This window comes from Harpia harpyja, chromosome 12 (assembly GCF_026419915.1).
Source record: "Harpia harpyja isolate bHarHar1 chromosome 12, bHarHar1 primary haplotype, whole genome shotgun sequence".
NCBI lineage: Eukaryota > Metazoa > Chordata > Aves > Accipitriformes > Accipitridae > Harpia > Harpia harpyja.
The window spans coordinates 10,924,070-10,943,829 of NC_068951.1; the positions used below are offsets into that span (position 1 = coordinate 10,924,070).

At 43.9% G+C, this 19,760-nt stretch overlaps 1 protein-coding gene across 5 annotated transcripts in view; it reads left to right on the forward strand.

Moving 5' to 3' along the window:
* Positions 1–19,100: 19,100 nt before the first annotated feature.
* AUTS2 (activator of transcription and developmental regulator AUTS2) overlaps positions 19,101–19,760 on the forward strand; it is an 800,615-nt gene continuing 799,955 nt past the window's right edge. For 4 of the 5 annotated variants that reach the window (XM_052803416.1, XM_052803420.1, XM_052803419.1 and 1 more), the window contains exon 1: positions 19,103–19,595. In XM_052803416.1, coding sequence (XP_052659376.1) covers positions 19,302–19,595 — 294 coding nt within the window. In that variant the 5' untranslated portion in view covers positions 19,103–19,301. Of the gene's footprint in view, positions 19,596–19,760 lie in introns of all 5 variants that reach the window. The other variant, XM_052803418.1, reaches the window with a different exon arrangement.

A 19,760-nucleotide genomic window follows, 5' to 3' on the forward strand; every position in this document is an offset into this window, starting at 1 on the left:
AAAATTACTAGAAACCTGCATCAGTTGACACAGTGGAAGAAAGAAGGAGGTTACTTCACCTGTGCTAATATTCCCAGTTCAGCTTCTTGCAACTACAGCCCTTCTGTACCTGATGGCAGGAAGGTGGGTGGTCAGGTGTGAAGACCTGCTTCTACTCTCAGCCAACACAGTAGAAGGAGGTCAATGTGCTGCTCCGAGCTGTCCTGTGCAGCACAGCGCTGGGGTTAGGGCTGCCTGCAGTGCCCTGCCAGCACAGGTCTGGAGGAAGGATCACGGCCGAGCCCCACATTTTCAACACAACATCCTAGTAAGGAAGCTGAGAGGTAGCTAGGAACTGGGGGAAGCAGGGAGAAATGATTCGTATTACAAATAATGACGTGAAAAGGGGTGGAGGAGCCCTGTCAAAATGTAAATGTGCAATTTGCATAATTGGGCAGCCAGGATTAAAGGAAGCACAGAAAAGAATAAGGATTACATGGAGGGACAGAGAAGGGAAATGAGAGCAGCACAGAGAGAAAACACTGCACATAGATATAAAATCTGAGATAAGCAAGAGCAAAAGGAGAAGTTGGAATACTCAAAGGCAGCGAAAGGAGAGGGAGTTGAGAGGAGCAGTGGTGTGTGTTACTAATCCAGGGTGTATCTGAGCTAGCTAAGAGGTGTGCAAATGAGTTTTAAAAGGAGCTTGAAATCAAAGGGGAGTGTCAGCTGGGTGTTAAGCATCCCCTTTAGTGGTGACCTTGAGAGCCCAGACCACTGCTACCTAACAACCAAACACAGCACTCCTGAACGGTTCCTTCAAATCTTATCCATAATTAATTTTGCCTTTGATGAATGGGTCATTCTCCACCAGGATATTTGTCAGCTGTCAAAATCACCCAAGTGGTGGCCTCTGACAGCCGCCTTACTGTCTCCTGCCCTGGGGCAAGCATGGCAGCGGTGGTTGCTGCCTGTCTCCGCTCAGCTTTTCCCAGGAGCTGTGCTTACTGTGGCTGGCTGGACCCAGCAAGGTCCCAGTTGCTTACACTGCTCAGCAGTGACCAACTTTGCAAGCAGCCAGTCATCCAATCTCCCCTCGGTGCTGAAATTCCTCCTGAAGTCATGCCGGGTCAAGGAGCTTTCCAGTGCTCCATGCAACCACCCTGCAGCCCTTCTCCTTACCCAGCTCCTAAAGCTCCCATGGACTTGCTTCCCTCTGGCTTGTGTGTATACAGAGAAGATGGCTGTGGCCAAGCCAAGTTCAGAGCCACGTTCTACACAAAGACATATATAAGGGCAAAAATGTAATACTCCTTTTAAGACTTGTTTTGTGCTAATGCCTAAGGGCAGGAATTGCATTGTACTTGCTACTGTGCAAATGTAAAACATAAAGAGCGTTTGCTGCCCCAGAAAGCTTGCGTCTGATGGGAAAGAAAGAGAGGGAGTGAATGCAGGCAGGGGAGCATGAAGAACAAGACAGGATGGGGCTGTGATATGGCAGTCCGATGGAGGTACCTACTCTTTCACTGTGTCCTGGTACTGAACTCAAAACATAGCACCGTACCAGCTACTAGGAAGACAATTCACTCTATCCCAGCTGAAATCAGGACACACTGCAATGGGAGTCTCTGCTAGATTCTGGCAGCTGGAATGGAGAGAGTCAGATGGTGCTTTATTAACATGATGTAGAATATGAATATTGGGTTTTTTCCTTATTGCCAGAACAGAACTTGCTCAAGTGACTCTCAGCTCAGAGAAATGCGGGAGCAAGAAAAGATGGTGGTGAACAGAAGTGTTCAGAGAGAGATTTGTTTGCTCACGCATTGTGCCAAAAATGTGAAGAAGTCTTCCTCTTAAATATGTCCCTGGTTGGTTTGTTCCCTAACACCCTAAATTCGGATTCTGCAAAAATAAACCTGCTGCTTGACAGCTCTTTAAAGGGTGACGGAAGGAGAAGATGGGTGAGGGAACTGCTTTTTTTTTAAAAAAAAACTTTAGAATGTGAGGTACAGATTAGTTCTGCTTTTACTAGAAGTGTTACGGCATCCTCACTGAGAGCTGCGAGTAAACTCAGTGAGTGAAACCTTCCAGGTGGGATGTGGGGACAATTTGCCCTCACTTAATGTTGTCTTAATGTTGTCTCTGCAGTTACTTTCCAGCAGGTCAATGCTCACCTGGGTGATTACAGCTCTCAGCATCTGACCTTGTCTCATCATCTGGGGTTTCTGTCCCCAGACTTCTCCCCTGGGCTCCAGTAATTCAGCCAAACCACTCACATTTTAATTCTTCAAGAGGGCATCTCAGGAAATGCACTTATTTGGCTCTCCCAGTGCATCTGAATGGAGAAGCTGGGTGAAAGTTTAATAGAGGAAAAATGTGAGTCCACCACAGAAGTGAAATTAAGCATTAACAAAAAACGCCACCACAAAGCTTTACACACTCAGATTGTAAATCTCTTCCTATCACAGTTACTCAAGTCTCTTATTTTATGTAGTGTCACATTTGACTTACTCTCCAGCTATCATAGAATGTTTCAGACACAGCAGGAACCTAACTTCTAATAAAATAGTAATAAAAAAAAAAAAACCAGACAGGCCTTCATCAACCACTAGTGAGAAGCAGAGCATGAGGGGGAGGGAAGGTCTCTTCTGTCAGGTGGCTGGAGATAGGACAAGAGGAAATGGCCTCAAGTTGAGGCAAGGGAGATTTAGGTTAGATATTAGGAAAAATTTTTTTACTGAGAGGCTTGTCAAACATTGGAATGGGCTGCCCAGGGAAGTGGTTGATTCACCATCCCTGGAGGTATTCAAAAAGCGAGTGGACAGGGTACTCCAGGGCATGGTTTAGGGGGCATGGTTAATGGTTGGACTCGATGATCTTGAAGGTCTTTTCCAACCGAAATGATTCTATGATTCTATGATTCTAAGGGGAGATTAGAGTGGAGAAAGAAGAGGAGTAAATGCAACCCTGTCCAACTTAGGTATCTTTTATGGACCACTTGCTCTTTTGCCTTATTCCTTTTTTTGTGTGTCTACAGGCAGGCTGTATGGCTGATTAAGTAAAGCAAGTAGAGAGCTTGGGGTTGCAGATCTATAAATCTGAAAGAGCAGGTATTCCTGAATTTTATGTCATTTTACTACTTAGGATTCTTCTAAGTATATCATCTCACTTGATTTTGAAAAGACTGCCTTCTGTCAAAGTTTAATTAATCTGGTACTCTCAGGGATTGTAATTTTGATTGTCTAAAATGTACAGTACTGTGCTTGGAAATGATTTTAGGGGTTGTTATATTGCCACTGTCTCTTGATTTTTACATCATCATTGTTTATTACATGAATAGAAGTCCAGTCTTGACTTTCCCTAAATTTGGTTGCTCCAAGGTTGGTCATTTTCTCTGCAATGTCTTTGATTTATCTCCATTGCTATAGCACTCCTAAGCTCTGGAAAGATCAGCTTGGATCCTCAGGAGTATCCAGCTCTTTAGAAGAATAAAATTCCCCTACTGAAACTCTATAGGAGTACTGTGAGCTGTTGAGGCAATGGCAGTCATCCCAGTGTCTTCCACATACTGACAAAATGGGGCGTTCTACTATGTTCTTACTAGTGAGGATTCTTGGTTTTTCTTCAAGATAAAATTGGGCAGAAGAAACTTTCCTACTCTGGGGAAAAATGATAAATTGGCCAACAAATTTCCTCTTGTCACAGCTTTATAGTGGTACAACCTTAGTCTAGCTAAGCTACCAAAAATGGAGCCTCATTTACACCTCACTTGGAGAATCATTCCTGGAAAACCATAGCTCTTTACATGGAAAGCAATGTCTGAAGTGTTTCTGAAAGGGCTTCCTGGCAAAATGCAACATCTGACACTGTCTATGAAGGTTTGAAAAATGAAAATGAAAAAAATACAGAATAATTCCTGCTGTTTGACCCAATCCTCTTCATCTTTATAATACAGATCTTCAGTATCTTTTGCAGCTCCACACTGTAGACTGGGATGCATGCAGTGCTTAAAACAGCTATTAACTCTCTTTTGTATGATGAATACAGCATATCCTCCCCAAACTTAGAACTTATTCTGTGAATACAGAATTAACTTTCTGAGATTCAACCTAGGTAAATTAATTTCATATCAATTTCAAAAATCAGTCTTAAAAAAAAAAAAAAAAGGGGGATTCTCAGTATTTACAGAGACGGATATTTCACACTCCCAAAACTGTGAAGTCCAAATTTTCTAATATCAAGGCAATAGCCAGCAAAATTACAGGGGTGATTTGTGAAAACTATATTGAACAACTCATTGTGAAAGGATGTGATTTGTATACTGTATATTGTACAATAGACTTTTTAAACTATTTTTCAAAACCCTGAAGGCTAATGTCTGTCCTTATTATTGTTATTATTTAAAAGCTGGGATTACTGAACAGCCACTGTCTTCAGCTGCTGACACTCTAGAAATATTGTCAGACAACAAAGATTTGGGGTAAGAGTAGATCATATCCTACTCTCCAAAGAACTAGTTGAAACTTGATGCTTCTTTTTCAGTTAAAAATATCAGAATGACTAAATTAAGCTGTTAAACAAAAGCAACAAATTATGATTATAAAAGGATCAAAACCAGACTGGATAAGAACTTATGCTGCTCCTGAGGTCATGGCAGTATAAGAAATACATTGGCCAGACACAATCTTTCATCCTCAGCAAATGTGCACGCTGTGATTCTTCTGATGGAAATCACTGCAGTGAGGGGATTCTATCTGCTGAATGGTAATGTCCTGGTCCTGCCCACGCCTATTCATATGCTTAAAATTTTGCTTCTGATTAATCACATAGATTCAAACGGGACTGCTCATGGCAATAAAGTTAAACAGATGTACATTTGCTTTTACCATAACCTAGTTTCTATATGGTTGGTACGACATACCAGGCAGCATATAACAGCTTCTTAAATGTAATCTTGGGAGGAGGAGGCGGCATGTTTTTCCCCTCCAGCTATGGCTCTGTATACAATGGAAGAGAACCACAAATGCCACTTAGCCCATTGGGAGGCAGAGCCATGATGCCTCCCCTTCTTGGCTGCGATCTGTGCTGGTGGCTAAGAGCAAGACAGAGCACAGAAGGGTGGGCAAAGAGTCCCACAGTCATGGAAATGCTGTCCCTGAAGCTGAGGTTGCTTGAGAAGCATCTGGAGAGCAGCTCGTAGCCTGTTGTATGGAAAGGCCTGCATAAGCGGCGTTGCCCAGCTGTGCTGTGTTAAACCCAAGGTCTGAAGACAGTCGTACCCTCTCTTTTTTGAGCTGTACCCGTGAATATTGCATCCATTGGAAAGACTGAGCCCAGTGACAATCATATTTCACACTCCTGTCATTTGTACTTCCCTTTACATTAGTATGTTAATAATAAATAAGGGAATAAGACTTCCTGCTAAAATCCTAACATTTGTTCAGCAAGGCTATAAATATGGCTGTAATCTCTGAGCCTGTGAATTTGCTTAAAGAGCAGAGGGGTTATCAAAGGAACCCCTGTACTCTCTTTTTCTGGTTTGATTTATTTAGTTGAAAAGAGGTCCCAACACTCAGCTGCCAGCATACCATTAGTGTGACCCAAGTGAAAACAAAAGAAGAAAAGTCTTGGTGGGAGTTCTATGAAGCTGATAAGATATCAACACTCCATATGTTTAAGCATGGAGACAAATGCACATATTAAATACCAACGCAGGAAGAAAAGAAGAGAAATCAGTGAAATCTAAGTGTGTGAAATGTGAAAAGCAGAAAGGCAAATTGCAAAATCAATACAAAGGGAAATGAAAAAAGAATTGAGGATAAACCAAAAGCAAGTAGAAAACAACAAGAACCCCCCCCCCTCCAACAGTCAACGAATTGGGATCTTGACAAGATAACACTGTCAGGCTAGCGAGTCATGTTCTGATTTTACAGCTGGCTGAAATAATAAAGCCCTTTTAAGTTAAGATGTTCAGAAAAGGTATTTACTACTTGAAGTGTGTCTAGCATTTCCAGACTCTGGTTTGGTGTGGCATTCCCAAAGAAATTCAGCATGTGTAGTACCAGCCATCGGTTTATAATGAAGCTAGGAGGACTGCCACAGGACTGGGACACGGCTCTACAGCAGGTCCATGAAAGGGACCTTTGAAAGCTGGTCCTAGATCAACCCACTATCATAATTTTTTAAGGTGTGCTGTAAAAGACTATATTGAGAAAGTCTGGGGGAATGAGGAGCAGTATGAGTGCAGGCTCCTGAGTATGACTTAGGGCAGTAGGCTTTCATGGTATTACTGTGAAAGAAGTAAGATAAAGCGCTTTATCTGCCATTACCAGAGGCAGCTAGGTCTGAAAGCAGCGTGTTCTGTATTACTGCCCACACTGTGGAGAGGTTGTTCTTTGAAAGCCTTGCTGGATCATTGAATGCTTTTTCAAAAAAACATCTATAGAAATGATTCAAATAAGGGCTAAAATATGGCCTCTCCCACAAGGCAGTGTTTGTTTGCTCAACATATAACAGGCAGGATGTACCAGTCTCTGCAGAGGTGCCACAGTGCCAGGGGGAAGGGGAAAGTCTTGGCTATGCACAGTGGATCCCCATGGTGCAATAGCTGGCCTATTCTTGATATCCCCGTGATACCATTTTTTCACTATCTGATGGTCCATATTTGCTTATTATGAAGTTACTGCTGCTATTATTTGTTTTGGGACAGACTACAGAACTAATAGTCACAAGCAAGAACCTGTGCTTGCACAGTGCCCAGCAGTAAGAACACAAAGATTATGCCCACCTCAAGGGGTCCATGATCCCATCTGTCTGGTGTTGAAGAGATCTGGCCAACCCCTAGAGCTGAAACTTGCTGTTTTCCTTTATTAGCTCAACTGCGCCCTGTACAAGCGATAACCCTCCCTATCCTATTTTCCTCCCCTTCCCCCTTCAATAATCCATGTCAGTTGTCTTTTAACGAGGAGATTTTTTTTCTGAGAAATTACAAATAAATTCCAGTCTGGGGAAAAAACAGGATTTAAAAAAACCCAAAGTGTTTAAAAGCTGCATCGGAAAGTAGAAGAACTGTAATTATAGCGAGTGGCATGGAGAACAGGAGAAAATGTCAAATCAAGAGATTAAATTTTAAATGGCAAGAACACTCTGACAGGAAAAGGAGAAGATGAAAATAAGGTGCATCAGATCAGTAAAATAATAAAACTGATTCTGCCTAACCAAACTCTTCCTTCAATGGACCCTGATGCTGCTTATTTATTTAATTATTTGGTGTTTTGCCTCATTTGACAGTAGGTTACACTCCTGGAAGTTTAATGGCTAGAAGGTCTCTGCCTGGAAAGAGACAGGAAAGAGGCAGGAAGAATACAAAAAAAAAATGACTAACTGGATATGCAGGAGAAAATGACTGGAGCAAAAAGCCAGAGTGATTATGGCTAGCGATGCTTAAAGAAGATGTTTTAAGCTTGCCTTGGTAATCCGGATGCCTATTAAAATTCCCATAATTTGTATCCAAATTCTCTAGCTGACTTTGGAAACCTCAGCTCACCGTAGCATTTAGTGCCCAAGGCAGCATGTCCTCAGACCACGGCAGCCTTGGCTCATGACTGCTGTTGCTATCAGTATCAAGACACTTTGCAAACAGGGAAATTAATTCCATCCCTGTTTCCATGGACAGTCTGAGTGAAGAACAAATGACCGGAGTAATTTGCACACCACTATTCACGATGCGTGTCAGAACCAGAGCCAGAAAATGGATCACAAATCTCTTGATGTGGCTCTTGATCTGGATCCTACAGTCCTGCTACAAATTAAAGGCAAAGGGAATCTTGCAATTGAATTCAGGAGGAGCGGACCCAGCCTTTCAATAAGGATTCAGTGAAACAAGGGAGAGGTTATTCCCTGGAAAGCACTGAGCGCTGTCAGCATGAGGTTCCTGCGCTGTGCAGGGCTCCATCCCAGAACTGGGAAGAGGGTGATCAGGACCGGATTTCAAGTCTATTAAAATGGTGAGGATTTCTTCTTTGACTTCGCTGGGTTGGTCTTCAGTGCACTAAAAGAATTGCTACATAAACAAGATGTGTATGGAGATCACGGAAATGAGGAACAAAAGACAGGATATTATAGACCAGCTTCTCTACTGAAATGCAGTGTCTGAACTCAGCCTTTTCTCATGAATGAATAATGAAGTGGCCACGTTTTATTAGCTTTACTCAAAATTGTCTACTAGTTGAACAACCTTCTGAGCTTTTTAACACTTCTGCAATTTGCTGCAGCGATGATTTCTTTTTTGTTCTTTTCAAGATACAGTAGCTAATCTGATCTTGGTGTTTCAGTAATTGTCTCAGTTAATGTGTATGAGGAATAATTCCATTCTGTGAAATGAATACTAGGTGAATATTTAACTCATACAAGTTTGCTACATTACAAACTTATGGGGTAGGCACATGCATTAATTGCTAAGCTGTTGATTTATTGAGTAATTTTTTTTCTAAGCTTTGTTTACCCACTACCCATTTCCGTGGTCAGATTTGACAGTAGGGAACCTCAGACTTAGGAGGAGCTCATCAGCTCTCAAAGGGTATGGTAAATCTTGTGCTGGTAAACCAACGCTGGACTGGCAGCTTAACCAAAAGATACATCGTTCTGTCACCACCACAGCTTTGTGTGAGCCCAACAGCTTCTACTGCTCAAAAAGAGTAGCACATTCACTAGTGATACTGGTATGTTTCTTATTTAGTCTTTAGGGGCTTTATCCAAGCAGACCCAGCGCTTCACTGGGAACTTTGCCTGCAGTACGACCATAACGCTCATTGCAGGCAGAAATGATTTCTGAAATAACGATGTTTTTAGTAAAACTCCAAGTTGACCAATGCTGATGCAAATCACTTGCCTGCAATGGCATTTGTTCCGGCACTGTTGCAACTCTGACTCTTTGGGGCAGAGCAGAATTTACAACAACCTGCAAAAACTGGTTAGAATTGTTATTTAAAGCCAAGCAGTGTTACAGTTTTATTGTTAATATCAGGGGGGAATGTTACTTGCAAGGCTGTGCTTTGATTTTTCTTCGTCTCCTGAAGCAACATGCTCACAGAAGAATTCACAGCCCTCTCAAATTACATATTACAACGATGACTTATTCCACAATCCATTTTGAGCATAGCTGAAAAGTGTATTTAATATTGCTGCTGTTGTTTCTATCTTTTTCTTTATAAAGTTAGTGCTTGATTTTATGTGTCATCCTCAGCTAGTATATATTTGCATAGCTCTGTTGACATCAATAGTGCTATATTGATTTATACTGCTGTGTCTGCCTCATTATTATTTTTATTTTTTGTTTGAGGAGCTTGGTGTATTTTCAAATTCACGGAAGATAAAAAGGGATTGCCTTCTCAGAACAAAATATATACAGTGTCTGCTGATGGGATATTTTAGACTGGGGCAAGTAAATAGGTAAGTGAGACATATCAGTGAAGTTCTGCAAATACTGGGGCTGCTTGTATACCATTGTCGTGGTTTAACCCCAGCCAGCAACTAAACACCACGCAGCCGCTCACTCACTCCCCCCCACCCAGTGGGATGGGGGAGAAAATCGGGAAAAGAAGCAAAACCCGTGGGTTGAGATAAGAACGGTTTAATAGAACAGAAAAGAAGAAACTAATAATGATAATGATAACACTAATAAAATGACAACAGCAATAATGAAAGGATTGGAATGTACAAATGATGCACAGTGCAATTGCTCACCACCCGCCGACCGACACCCAGCCAGTCCCCGAGCGGCGAATCCCTGCCCCCCACTTCCCCGTTCCTATACTGGATGGGATGTCACATGGTATGGAATACCCCGTTGGCCAGTTTGGGTCAGGTGCCCTGGCTGTGTCCTGTGCCAACTTCTTGTGCCCCTCCAGCTTTCTCACTGGCTGGGCATGAGAAGCTGAAAAATCCTTGACATTAGTCTAAACACTACTGAGCAACAACTGAAAACATCAGTGTTATCAACATTCTTTGCTCTGAACTCAAAACATAGCACTGTACCAGCTACTAGGAAGACAGTTAACTCTATCCCAGCTGAAACCAGGACAACCATCTGCAGCATATATCGGATATGCAGGTTGGGATTTTTAAAGGTGCCTTAGATTTCCAGCTATCACTAGTAGCTAGAAGGATTTGGTGTCCCATGAAACAATGCTGCCAGTCATGATTTATTGTTTACAAACAAACAAACTTGCTTTTCCAGAGATGACTGAAGTCTCCATCTCTCCAGACTAAAGCATAAAGTCCAGAGGTCAGGAACTAGATGCAAGAGGGCACAGGTAGAAGGGGGTAAGGATTGGCCAAAAATGAAATAAACACCCAAGAGATGGGTGGCCAGGAAAATATGTTCATTCCTTTCTGGAGGGAATATTCTAAAGACATGAAGGAGACGATGCTGCATCACTGTACAAGCAACATCCTTACCGCATCTTGCAGGACTGTGAGAAAATGCCTCCACGCCTTATCTCGCTCATTTGTTCATGAGCAGGCCCTTGGGTCTGAGTGCAGGAAGAGGTGAAAAATGGCTGGAAATATACGATACAAATCACAGAGGGAAGGATTTTACTACCCTTTACATCTACAGAATACACCAAACCTGCTGAGGATGATCAAAATCCTTTGCCTGAATCTCAGGGCACTCATGTAAAGAGAAGCTCTTGCTAGGCACTTTCACAGATCTATGATCATGTATTCAGTGTTATAGAGATTATACTATGAGCAAGATAACCCCACCTTATCTACTATCACCTTTTGGATGAAATCCCAATGTGTCAGTACCCTACCCAGCCTGGAAAGGACTATCCTCCTCCCAGATCTCTTCACAGGTAAGCACACTGGGCAGGGGTCTTTCTCAGTCCCCACCGTGCTGTACTCTGCATGGGAACCTTTAAGCTACTTCCCAAGTTCAGTGCATGAAGTGTTAAAGGGAGAGAAATTGCAGACTCCTTCCCCCTCTGCTTTCAGGGGCTTTCCATCAATTTTCCTTCTCCCTTTTTCTTTTCTCTGTACTGCACTTCAGATGGAAGCATCTGGATCGAAGAGAATTATCTCTTAACAACAACTTGGGTTGTAGTACATTTCAAAGACTCAGGTTTTATTAGTCACAGAAGACCTTGTAAAAGTTTGCTTGGGATCATTTTTAACAGCAACCAATAATCCTTCCCCCATCAGCCAATGAAAAACTACCCAAGCCTCCCCCCAACTCCTGCACAGATGTGTCTTAGAGAAATACAGCTATTTTGGAGAAGCAAAAGTGACATTTTCACCAAGCTGGAGGTTTTATCCACAGCAGCTTACACTAATACGGACCTAATTTCCTTCTGAAAGCTACCTGAACACTAAGCACGCTTGATGCTCAGTTGGCCTAATACTGTTTGGAGTGGTCAATAATTGCATTTGACTTCACATTGTACCTTTCTGTCCTCAGTCTGCTTAAGGCCAGAGGAGACCTAGTTATGCTGTAAGCCTAGACTTTGCTCCTGCATGTTCCATGTCAGATGACTGTTTTCATAAAAGCATATTAATACAATATGTTAAATACAAGCCCGGAAAATTCTCTCACCCCTTCCATCTGCAGCAGCTGAAAAAACAGGCAGATTAAAAAGCAGCATTCCCTGCACTATTAACTGCTTTAGTTCCCCCGTGTCATGTTCTGTCTGCTAAACCAAAAGTTACCTCCAGCAGTTTGTTAGTAATAAGGAAAGATAATATATGGGGAGAAAGAGGCAGAGGATGACAAATTGATTCCAGGGATGTGATGTCCCATAATTCTCATAAAACTAAAATGAAAGCTCAGCACATTCAACAGCTTTAAAAATCAAGACACTCCTGTAAGTGTCTAAGTGCAGATGTAGGAACTTCAGGTACTCAGGTATGAAGATTTGGACCAGTTAGCCCAATTCTTCTCTCTGCAGATTAACTTCAATAGAAAACTTTATTGTTTTCACCACTAGAATTACACTAATAAATGTGAGTAAACTACAGGACATCTCCTGATCCATTTCTGACAAATAAAGATATTGTAGCTGCCCTACTCTAGTGCCAACAAAAAAATAGTGGAAAGGTATGAACTTCAGAAATGTAAACCTGAGCTGTCCTTAAAAATCAATTTTCATGATAAATGTAATTCACATTTCATGGAGAGCTGTGTAATATCAATAAAAATGCTTTAATAATTGCTGTGCTGGCACACAGTACAGTGTAAGACATAAAGAGATACAATTTTTTTGTAATTTAGAAGATGTGGAACTAAACACTGTTTTTTAAAAGAAACCCTTTCTCAGGGAGAAAAATGAATGTTGGAGGAGGATGTAATTTATTAGGAATTCCATTCCACCCCCATTTACAAAGACTGCTCTGAAATTAAAACTTTGAGAGATCAGGTTTCTAATTTATTCGTAGAGTTAAAGGCCAGAAAGGACCAGGATCAGGTAGTCTGACCTCCTGGATAAGCCAGGCTATTAAATTTCACATAGTTCTTCCTATATCATAACCTGTAATGGGCTAAAAGATAGTTTCTCTTAAACATTGATCTAAAACACTGGAAAAAACACATTCTTGTGTTTCTTTCACATGCTTTTTGCTGAAGGTGGGAGAGATGGAAAAATTTAAATCAACTGGATTGCTGTGACATACCAGTAGAATTGGTATAGCACACAATAGTGCAATCTGAACTCGGCATCACTGAAATATAAACAGTTGGTCTTTTCTGGTAATAAAAGCTGACCGATTTTCAGGGCAGATACGTATGCTACCTATTTAGCAATATGCTTTTGTGAACTATTTTCAAAGGGACCAAAGGGCAGGTATATGCTTCTAAATCTCTTAGTCACATTTGAAAATCCCATTCTCAAACTGAAAAAACAGCTGAGCGCTAAATGCTGAATTTCACTAAGTCAATAGTAGTTTTCTCATTTACATGTAATTGAGGTCAGAATTTCACCCTAGAAGATCAGTTAACTTTTTATCATGCTAACTGAAGAACTGTAATAATATTTGCAGTTTGTGCTTTGCTTCCACAGCAGATAAAACTCATTATCTTTTACTCCTCTCTTTTTTTTTTTTTGTAAATATTGTTCTTGGTGTCCCTTATATTTGTTCCTCCACCAACATGAATATTTGTGATTCTTCCAAATCTAATGTAGTCTCCAAATTTCATTAATGTACTATTTATTTGATATTTTAGATATTAGATATTCAGTAAAACAGGACTGTGGCATCAAACCTTCCAGGATCCTCCATCCACAATGACACAAACTCTGATCTTGCCATTTATCACCATGCTTTACAGTTTCACAATCAATACAGCATTTGTTCTATCCATATAATTTGGAATCATGTTTTCAAATGAAGCTTCCTGAAATCCAGTGCCATCTGCTTTACTCCCTGTATTTGCGAATGCTGCCATTCACCAGTGTTCATGCTGTGGGATAAGGAATCTCAGGCAATTAGAAGCACAGGTTCAGTCAGCTTCCACTAGGGTGTTTATTAACAAATCCCAGGGAACTAGCAGGATCCAAAAACTCTCAAGTTTGTCTGGCCATACATGACAAACATGCACAGCTTTATTGCTTGTGACTCCCCTGTTCTCCAGGGACCAAGTTTTCCCCTGCTGTAAATTAGCGTAGATCCAGATTCTGAAGTTCTTATCTCCTTGTTGCTCTGTTGTTGTTTTTTTTTTTTTCCCTGATAAAATTTGTCATATTTTTACCTCATAATTTTATTGTAACCAGTTAGGAAAATGAGAAATGCAGATAAATTTGTTTTCCATCTTTTCTGGGCAAATTTGTACTTCTGCTGATACCATCCAGCTTTTTTTTTTTTTCAATTCTCAGATTTCCTGAACTCTAACCTATTTTTAAGAAATAGCTATCAAGTACACAATCATTTCCACCAGCAATAAAAATCCAAACTTCAACTTTTCTGGGCCAGCTAATCTACCAACATTTTCATGTACCCCATGATCTCCTGCTATCGATGATGATGGTTACAGCATTATTCTTAAACACAAGAGATCTGGAAGACAGGTTCAGATGTGTGCTTGCCTTGACCATTACTGTCAGGAGGATGCAGATGCTGGCAGATTGGATCAGACTGGTGGTCCATCTAGTTTAGTCTCCTGTCTCCTGCTTTGTTTTAGAAATTGTTTTAGGTTCTGAGGCATTAAAATGTACATCTCCTTCAGCCACCTAGTCGTCAATATTATGGTTACTCTGCAAGTTCTCATTATTCTTGATCTCAGAGCTGCCTTGTGGCACTGAATTCCACCGATTGGGTTAGTTTGTTCATTTGTGAAAGGAATGATTGTCTCTTCTCTGTATATTTTCTCTAGATGTTGTTCTGGAAACCTGTTTTCTGCTGGGTTTCAACTAACTACTTTTAGTACTGCCTTTATCATTATTCTTGAACTATTTTTTTTAAAGGTCATGGGTTTCTCTTTTTCCTTGTTGGTTCATTTTGGGCGCTCCTTCTTCCTTAACGGTTCTTGTTTCAAACCACCTTCTGGGAAAACATCTTTTAAAACAACCAGTCCAGCCCTTAGCTATGAAGCTAGACAATCTTCTCTGATAAGCAATACTATTTGTATAAGCAATGCAATTTGGAGAAAATTGTTTTAGTTTTATGGAACTGTTTTAAATTCCTCTGCCATCCACACAATCGCCCTGGCTTTTATTTTGTATTAGAATTTTCGTTATCATTATTTGGTATTCTTACAAATGCACTGTACGAGCAGGGTTGAAACAATAACAAAAAGGCTTTTTTTGCCATTTCTCTTGGTTTTTTGGCATTCCCAGATCAAACTCCTTCTAAAATAAAAATAATGGTCTGCAAGATAGACATTCTGCTATTTTAAACTGCCCATCTCCTAAAAAGATGCTAACCCCAGAAAGACACATTTGCCTCTGCTGAGCATCTTACGTGGAGTAGTCTTAAAAATTCCATTTTTAAAGCTTAATGCCAAAACACTGTGCAAATTACTCTTGCTAGAAGCAAGGTTCTTGCCATGTCCTCAAGCAATGAATTACCTCCTGATTTTCAAGTTATTTCAAAATATCCTTTTCAGATAGGTATGCCAGGGGCTAGTCCTAAGAAAACCCCTTTTAATGTTTTTACGATTGCAAATTTTATTTTGCTCCAATGCCGAATGGTGATACAGAAATTGCAGTTGTTGCTTTTGGTCTGTGTTAACCTTTCTCTCGTCATCATTTAGGAACAGAAAGCTTTTGGTATCTGTCTCAAATCAGAAGATTATAGGTCTGTTAGTACATGTTCAAGAAGTACCCTCTCTGTGGGTGTTAATAACTGAGAGTATCCAGTTGAGGACACTAGTCATTAACCTCAAAAACAGTGACTCAGCAAGGTACCAGAGCACAGTAGTGCCTATAAGGAAAAAAAAAAGGAAAAAAAAAAAAAAAGCAGCTATTTTCTCACACCAAATGCTAGGCAAGATGTATTTCTAGAGGAAAAGCTAACAGGCAGCCTAAGAACAAATGTGCATGGAGGTCTGTGGTATCCTTCCCGGTAAAATGTCCTGAAATACTCATCTGGAGGCAAAAACACACTGGAGAGAGAACTTCCTGAGTGTCTGAGGTTTTGTGGAACAGTCAGGCCTACCTGCCCTCCCTCCCAAATCAACAGAGGTTGGTGGAAATGCTCCTGCTGGATCAGACCCACAAAAGGGAAAATTTGCTTATATTGTACCCAAGAAGGTGACCAGTGATTTCTAATGCTTGATATAAATATTATGCAGAAGAAAAACATTTTCCAATGGAGGATGAGTTAGATGGATGGTTTTTAATCTTATTTTTTCAGTAGACATGCAAATCTAGGGATTTGTTTCTACAAAGAACGTAAAATAAATCACGTATCATTTCTGTTTTCCACATATGTGCATTCAAGAAGAAAACAGACTGAGCAGACTTTCAGCCACGCAATGAATGTCTGCAGAAACGTATCCGACTACAGGTCTCTTAAGTCACTTTAATGGTGATGGATGAGCAGGAAACTATAATCAATTACATTGCTCTGAAAATTACATAGTTATTTTCCAAAAAACCCAACAGGTAACAGTTGTTTCATACGGTACAGCTTAATATTTCTCGGAAGACAGAGACCTTGTAATATTTGAGCTTGCCTGTACACACAAAATTGTATCACTTCAACAATACTTCTGTATAGTCAGATTATATAGATCTGGCAGGCAGCTATAAGTGAGACAGAAGAACCCAGAGCAAGATGGAGAAATGCATTTGTTAAACAGAAAAAACTCTGAACAGGGAGATCTAAGGTCAGATCTAGGAGGTGACGTTCTCTAGCTTGATATTTGAGAATGTTTAAAAACTAGCCATGTGCCTCTGCAATGAGCAGTGTGGCCTTCTGTAAGGTATACGCTCTCACGCTATCTGATTACTGACAGTTTTGTGCTTCCTCCTCTGCTGGTTCGCACCCATACGCACCAGCTTAAAAGTCACTGCATACCGTCCAGGAGATGTGGTGTGGAGAGAGGTGGCAAAGATGTCATTTGCCTTCTGGATGGAGAGGATGTATCTGATTCCCAGTATTTAATGTAATCACTTAATACTCATAGAAAATATATTAAGAGTATTACTTGATCGGTGGCCTAAGTTAGGGTACTGAGTAAACAACATTATACAGTCAAGCACAGCACCATCCCCTGAGAGTCAGAGCAGCCTAGAGGGAGACTATTGGAAAAATACACACTGATGCTCTCAGCCTGTGTTTGTTCCCCTTGCTGTGGCCCTTCTTGCTATCTCAATGGAGAAATGATTAGCAGCTACAGGAGGCAGCAAGAGGCAGATTTGGTTCTTGTAAAGATGCAGTACTAAATGATTTCCCTTTCTCTTCCCCCTCCCCCAATATATTTCAAGCTATGCAATAGCCTGATCATCTGGTAGCCAGAGGAAAACCAATGCTGCGCTTCCAGAGCCCCTCTTCTCCGTCCTGAACATCAGGACTCCACGGTTTGATTCTCTTCCCCACCTTGCTCCTCCTCTATCCTCCTTCCTTCCTAGCAAATCTCCTAATCCTCCCAGGTCTCTGCTCCTAATGCTTTCCCACTAAAGCCAGACCGAGCAGCTTCACACACTCTTCTCCTTCCACACCTGTTTCCTCAGCCACTTCCCCTGGGCAGGAGACAGAAGCATCAAGTGAGAAGAGCGACCGTAAGAACAAGCTCAAGAAGTAAATTTCTAAGTTCCACAGTCCTTTTGGTCCTGAGGTGACGTGGGCAATATGCCCTAATGTGGCCCTGCCACACGACTGCGGTGGGAAACCTGAAGAGGGGAGACAAGAAAGCCGAGGGCGAGGATGACAAATGGCCACACACCACATGGGAAGGGCAGCGTGGAGGACAGGTTAGCTGCAGGTGGCCAAACCCCATCTGGGCAGCCCGTGGCTGTGGGAAGCCCCGGTTTGTTTTGTCTGCAGACCCACCACCTGTGTGGTGGCAGCCATGTTGGGGTGTCGCCCTGGCAGCAGCCGCAGCCCCGGGGCTCCGGGGGCAGAGGTGTGCAGGTTCCAGCCATGGGACGTCGGGAGGAGGATGCAAGCCCACCATGTCCCTGGGCAGAAGGCAGGCCTGGGCACACAAGGCTGGGCAGAGGCAGGCGCAGCACCCACCAGCAGCTGAGGCGGTGAGGGAGGACCACCTGAGGTAGCTCCGGGCTGCGAGGGAAGGAGAGAGGGCAGGAGGAGAAGGGCTGGACACGAGGGGCAGAGAGGGAGTGGAGGAAGACGGGACGGCCAAAACTGAGGAGAAAGTTGGCGGGATGAGGAGGGGAAGCTGCCAGTGAGAAGGGCGTGAGGCAGACAAGGGCCACGGAGGGCAACGGGACGGGGCGAACGGCGGGGGTGGGAGGGGGGGAGAGCGGGCCGCCCGCCCGCCCGCCAGCCACCGAGTGCGCAGGCCCTGCGCGCATGCCCGCAACTTATTTCGCGCGGCCGGGGCGCCGCATTTCACGCGGCGCCGAGCGGGGAGCGGGCGGGGCGGCGGCGGCGGCAGCAGCAGCCACGTGACCGGCGCGGGCGCGGGGCCGGGCGGCCGCTGGGGGCCAGCACCGCCATCCGCCCCGCGCCGGCTGCGCGGCCGCTGGGGCTCGGCGGCGGCTGCTGCTGCCCTCCGCCAGGCCGGGGGGGGGGCCGGCCGGCTGCCGCCTCTTCCCCCGCGGTGGGGGAGAGAGGCGAGGGAGGCAGCGTCGGGAGCGGAAAGCACACACCGGTGCCGTCCCCACTGGAGCGTATTTGAGCCTCAGCACTACCTCTGTATTTTTTATTATTATTGTTGTTGCCGTTTTTGGGGAGGGGGGCAGCCTCCTCTCCGCTCGGATCTATTGTCACCACCACCAGCACCCCCCTCCTCGCCACAGTTAATCCGATGAATTTGCCATGATTGATCCGTATTAATAGCTGGGGTGGGTGGGCGTGTTTTGGGGCGCTTTTTTTCCTTCCCTTTTTTTCTTTTTTTTTTTTTTCTTTTATTGTTTGGTTTTGGTTTTGGAGGGGCCGGGCTGGGATCCGATCTCCACTCCAGAGTCCATCCCTGGTCGGTGCCTGAGAAAATTGCATCTGGATGCATCGTTATTATTATTATTGTGTTTGATCCAGGGAGATAAAGGAGGAGGGGGAGAGGAGTGCGTGTTCGTGGGGAGGGGAAGGCTGCACCCTTCCCTGCACACACACACACGCAGGAGAAAGAGAGCTCCATACATCTATATATATACATATATTTCCCCCCCCCCCCCGCCCGGAACTTATTTTAGTTGGGGAGGAAAGGAAGAAAGAAAATAAATTTTGTGCAAGGAAATACTCTCAGCTCCCTCCTTCCAGCGGGTCTCTCTCCTTTCTTTATTCCCCCCCCTTCTCTTTTTTCCTCTCTTTCGAAGATCCTCGCCCTCCCAGCCCCTTGATCAAAGCATTCCGCTATTCTGATTTATTGCCTGCTTGGTGAGGCTTTTTTTTTTTCTTTCTCTCTCTCTCGCCTTTTTTTTTTTTTTTTTTTTTTTTTTTTTTACAAAGGCGACCTGAGATCAGCCATTACTTTCCTTGGCTCGCTTATAGGAATCTCTTACATTTGGTGCTTGCTGCTGGTGGTGGTGGAACCGCACTCGGATTCTTTCATCCCCCCCCCCCCCCTTGCTGTCCTCTCCTCCCTCCCTTTCTCCTTCCCTCTCTCCCTCCCTCCCTCCCCCGTTATTCCGCCGGGGGAGCCGGATTTGTGGCTGCGGTGGGGCGGGGGGGGACGAGAGCGAGAGGGAGAGCCGGCGAGAGACATGGATGGCCCGGCGCGATGCAACGGGCTTCGGAAGAAGCGGCGATCGCGGTCCCAGCGCGACCGGGAGCGGCGAGCCAAAGGCGGGCGGCGCGGCTCTGCCGCCGGCGGGGCCGCCGGCCCCGGGGCCGCCGCGGCGCTCTCCTCCTCGGGCTCGGAGAAGGAAGACAATGGGCCCCCGCCGCCGTCCCGGCCGCGGCCCCCCCGGAGGAAGCGGCGGGAGTCCTCCTCGGCCGAAGAGGACATTATCGACGGTTTCGCGATGTCCAGCTTCGTCACTTTCGAGGCGCTGGAGGTAGGAGCGGCGGCGCTTTGTGTGCGCCTCATTGTGTGGGGGCAGCGGCGGGGGGAGCCCCCGCAACGCCGACCCGGACACCTTCCCCCCCCCCGCTCGCCCCTTTACCCCCGCCCCCCCCCGGCCGGCGCCGCCGGGGGTGCCCGCGGGGGCGGTCCCGCCGTC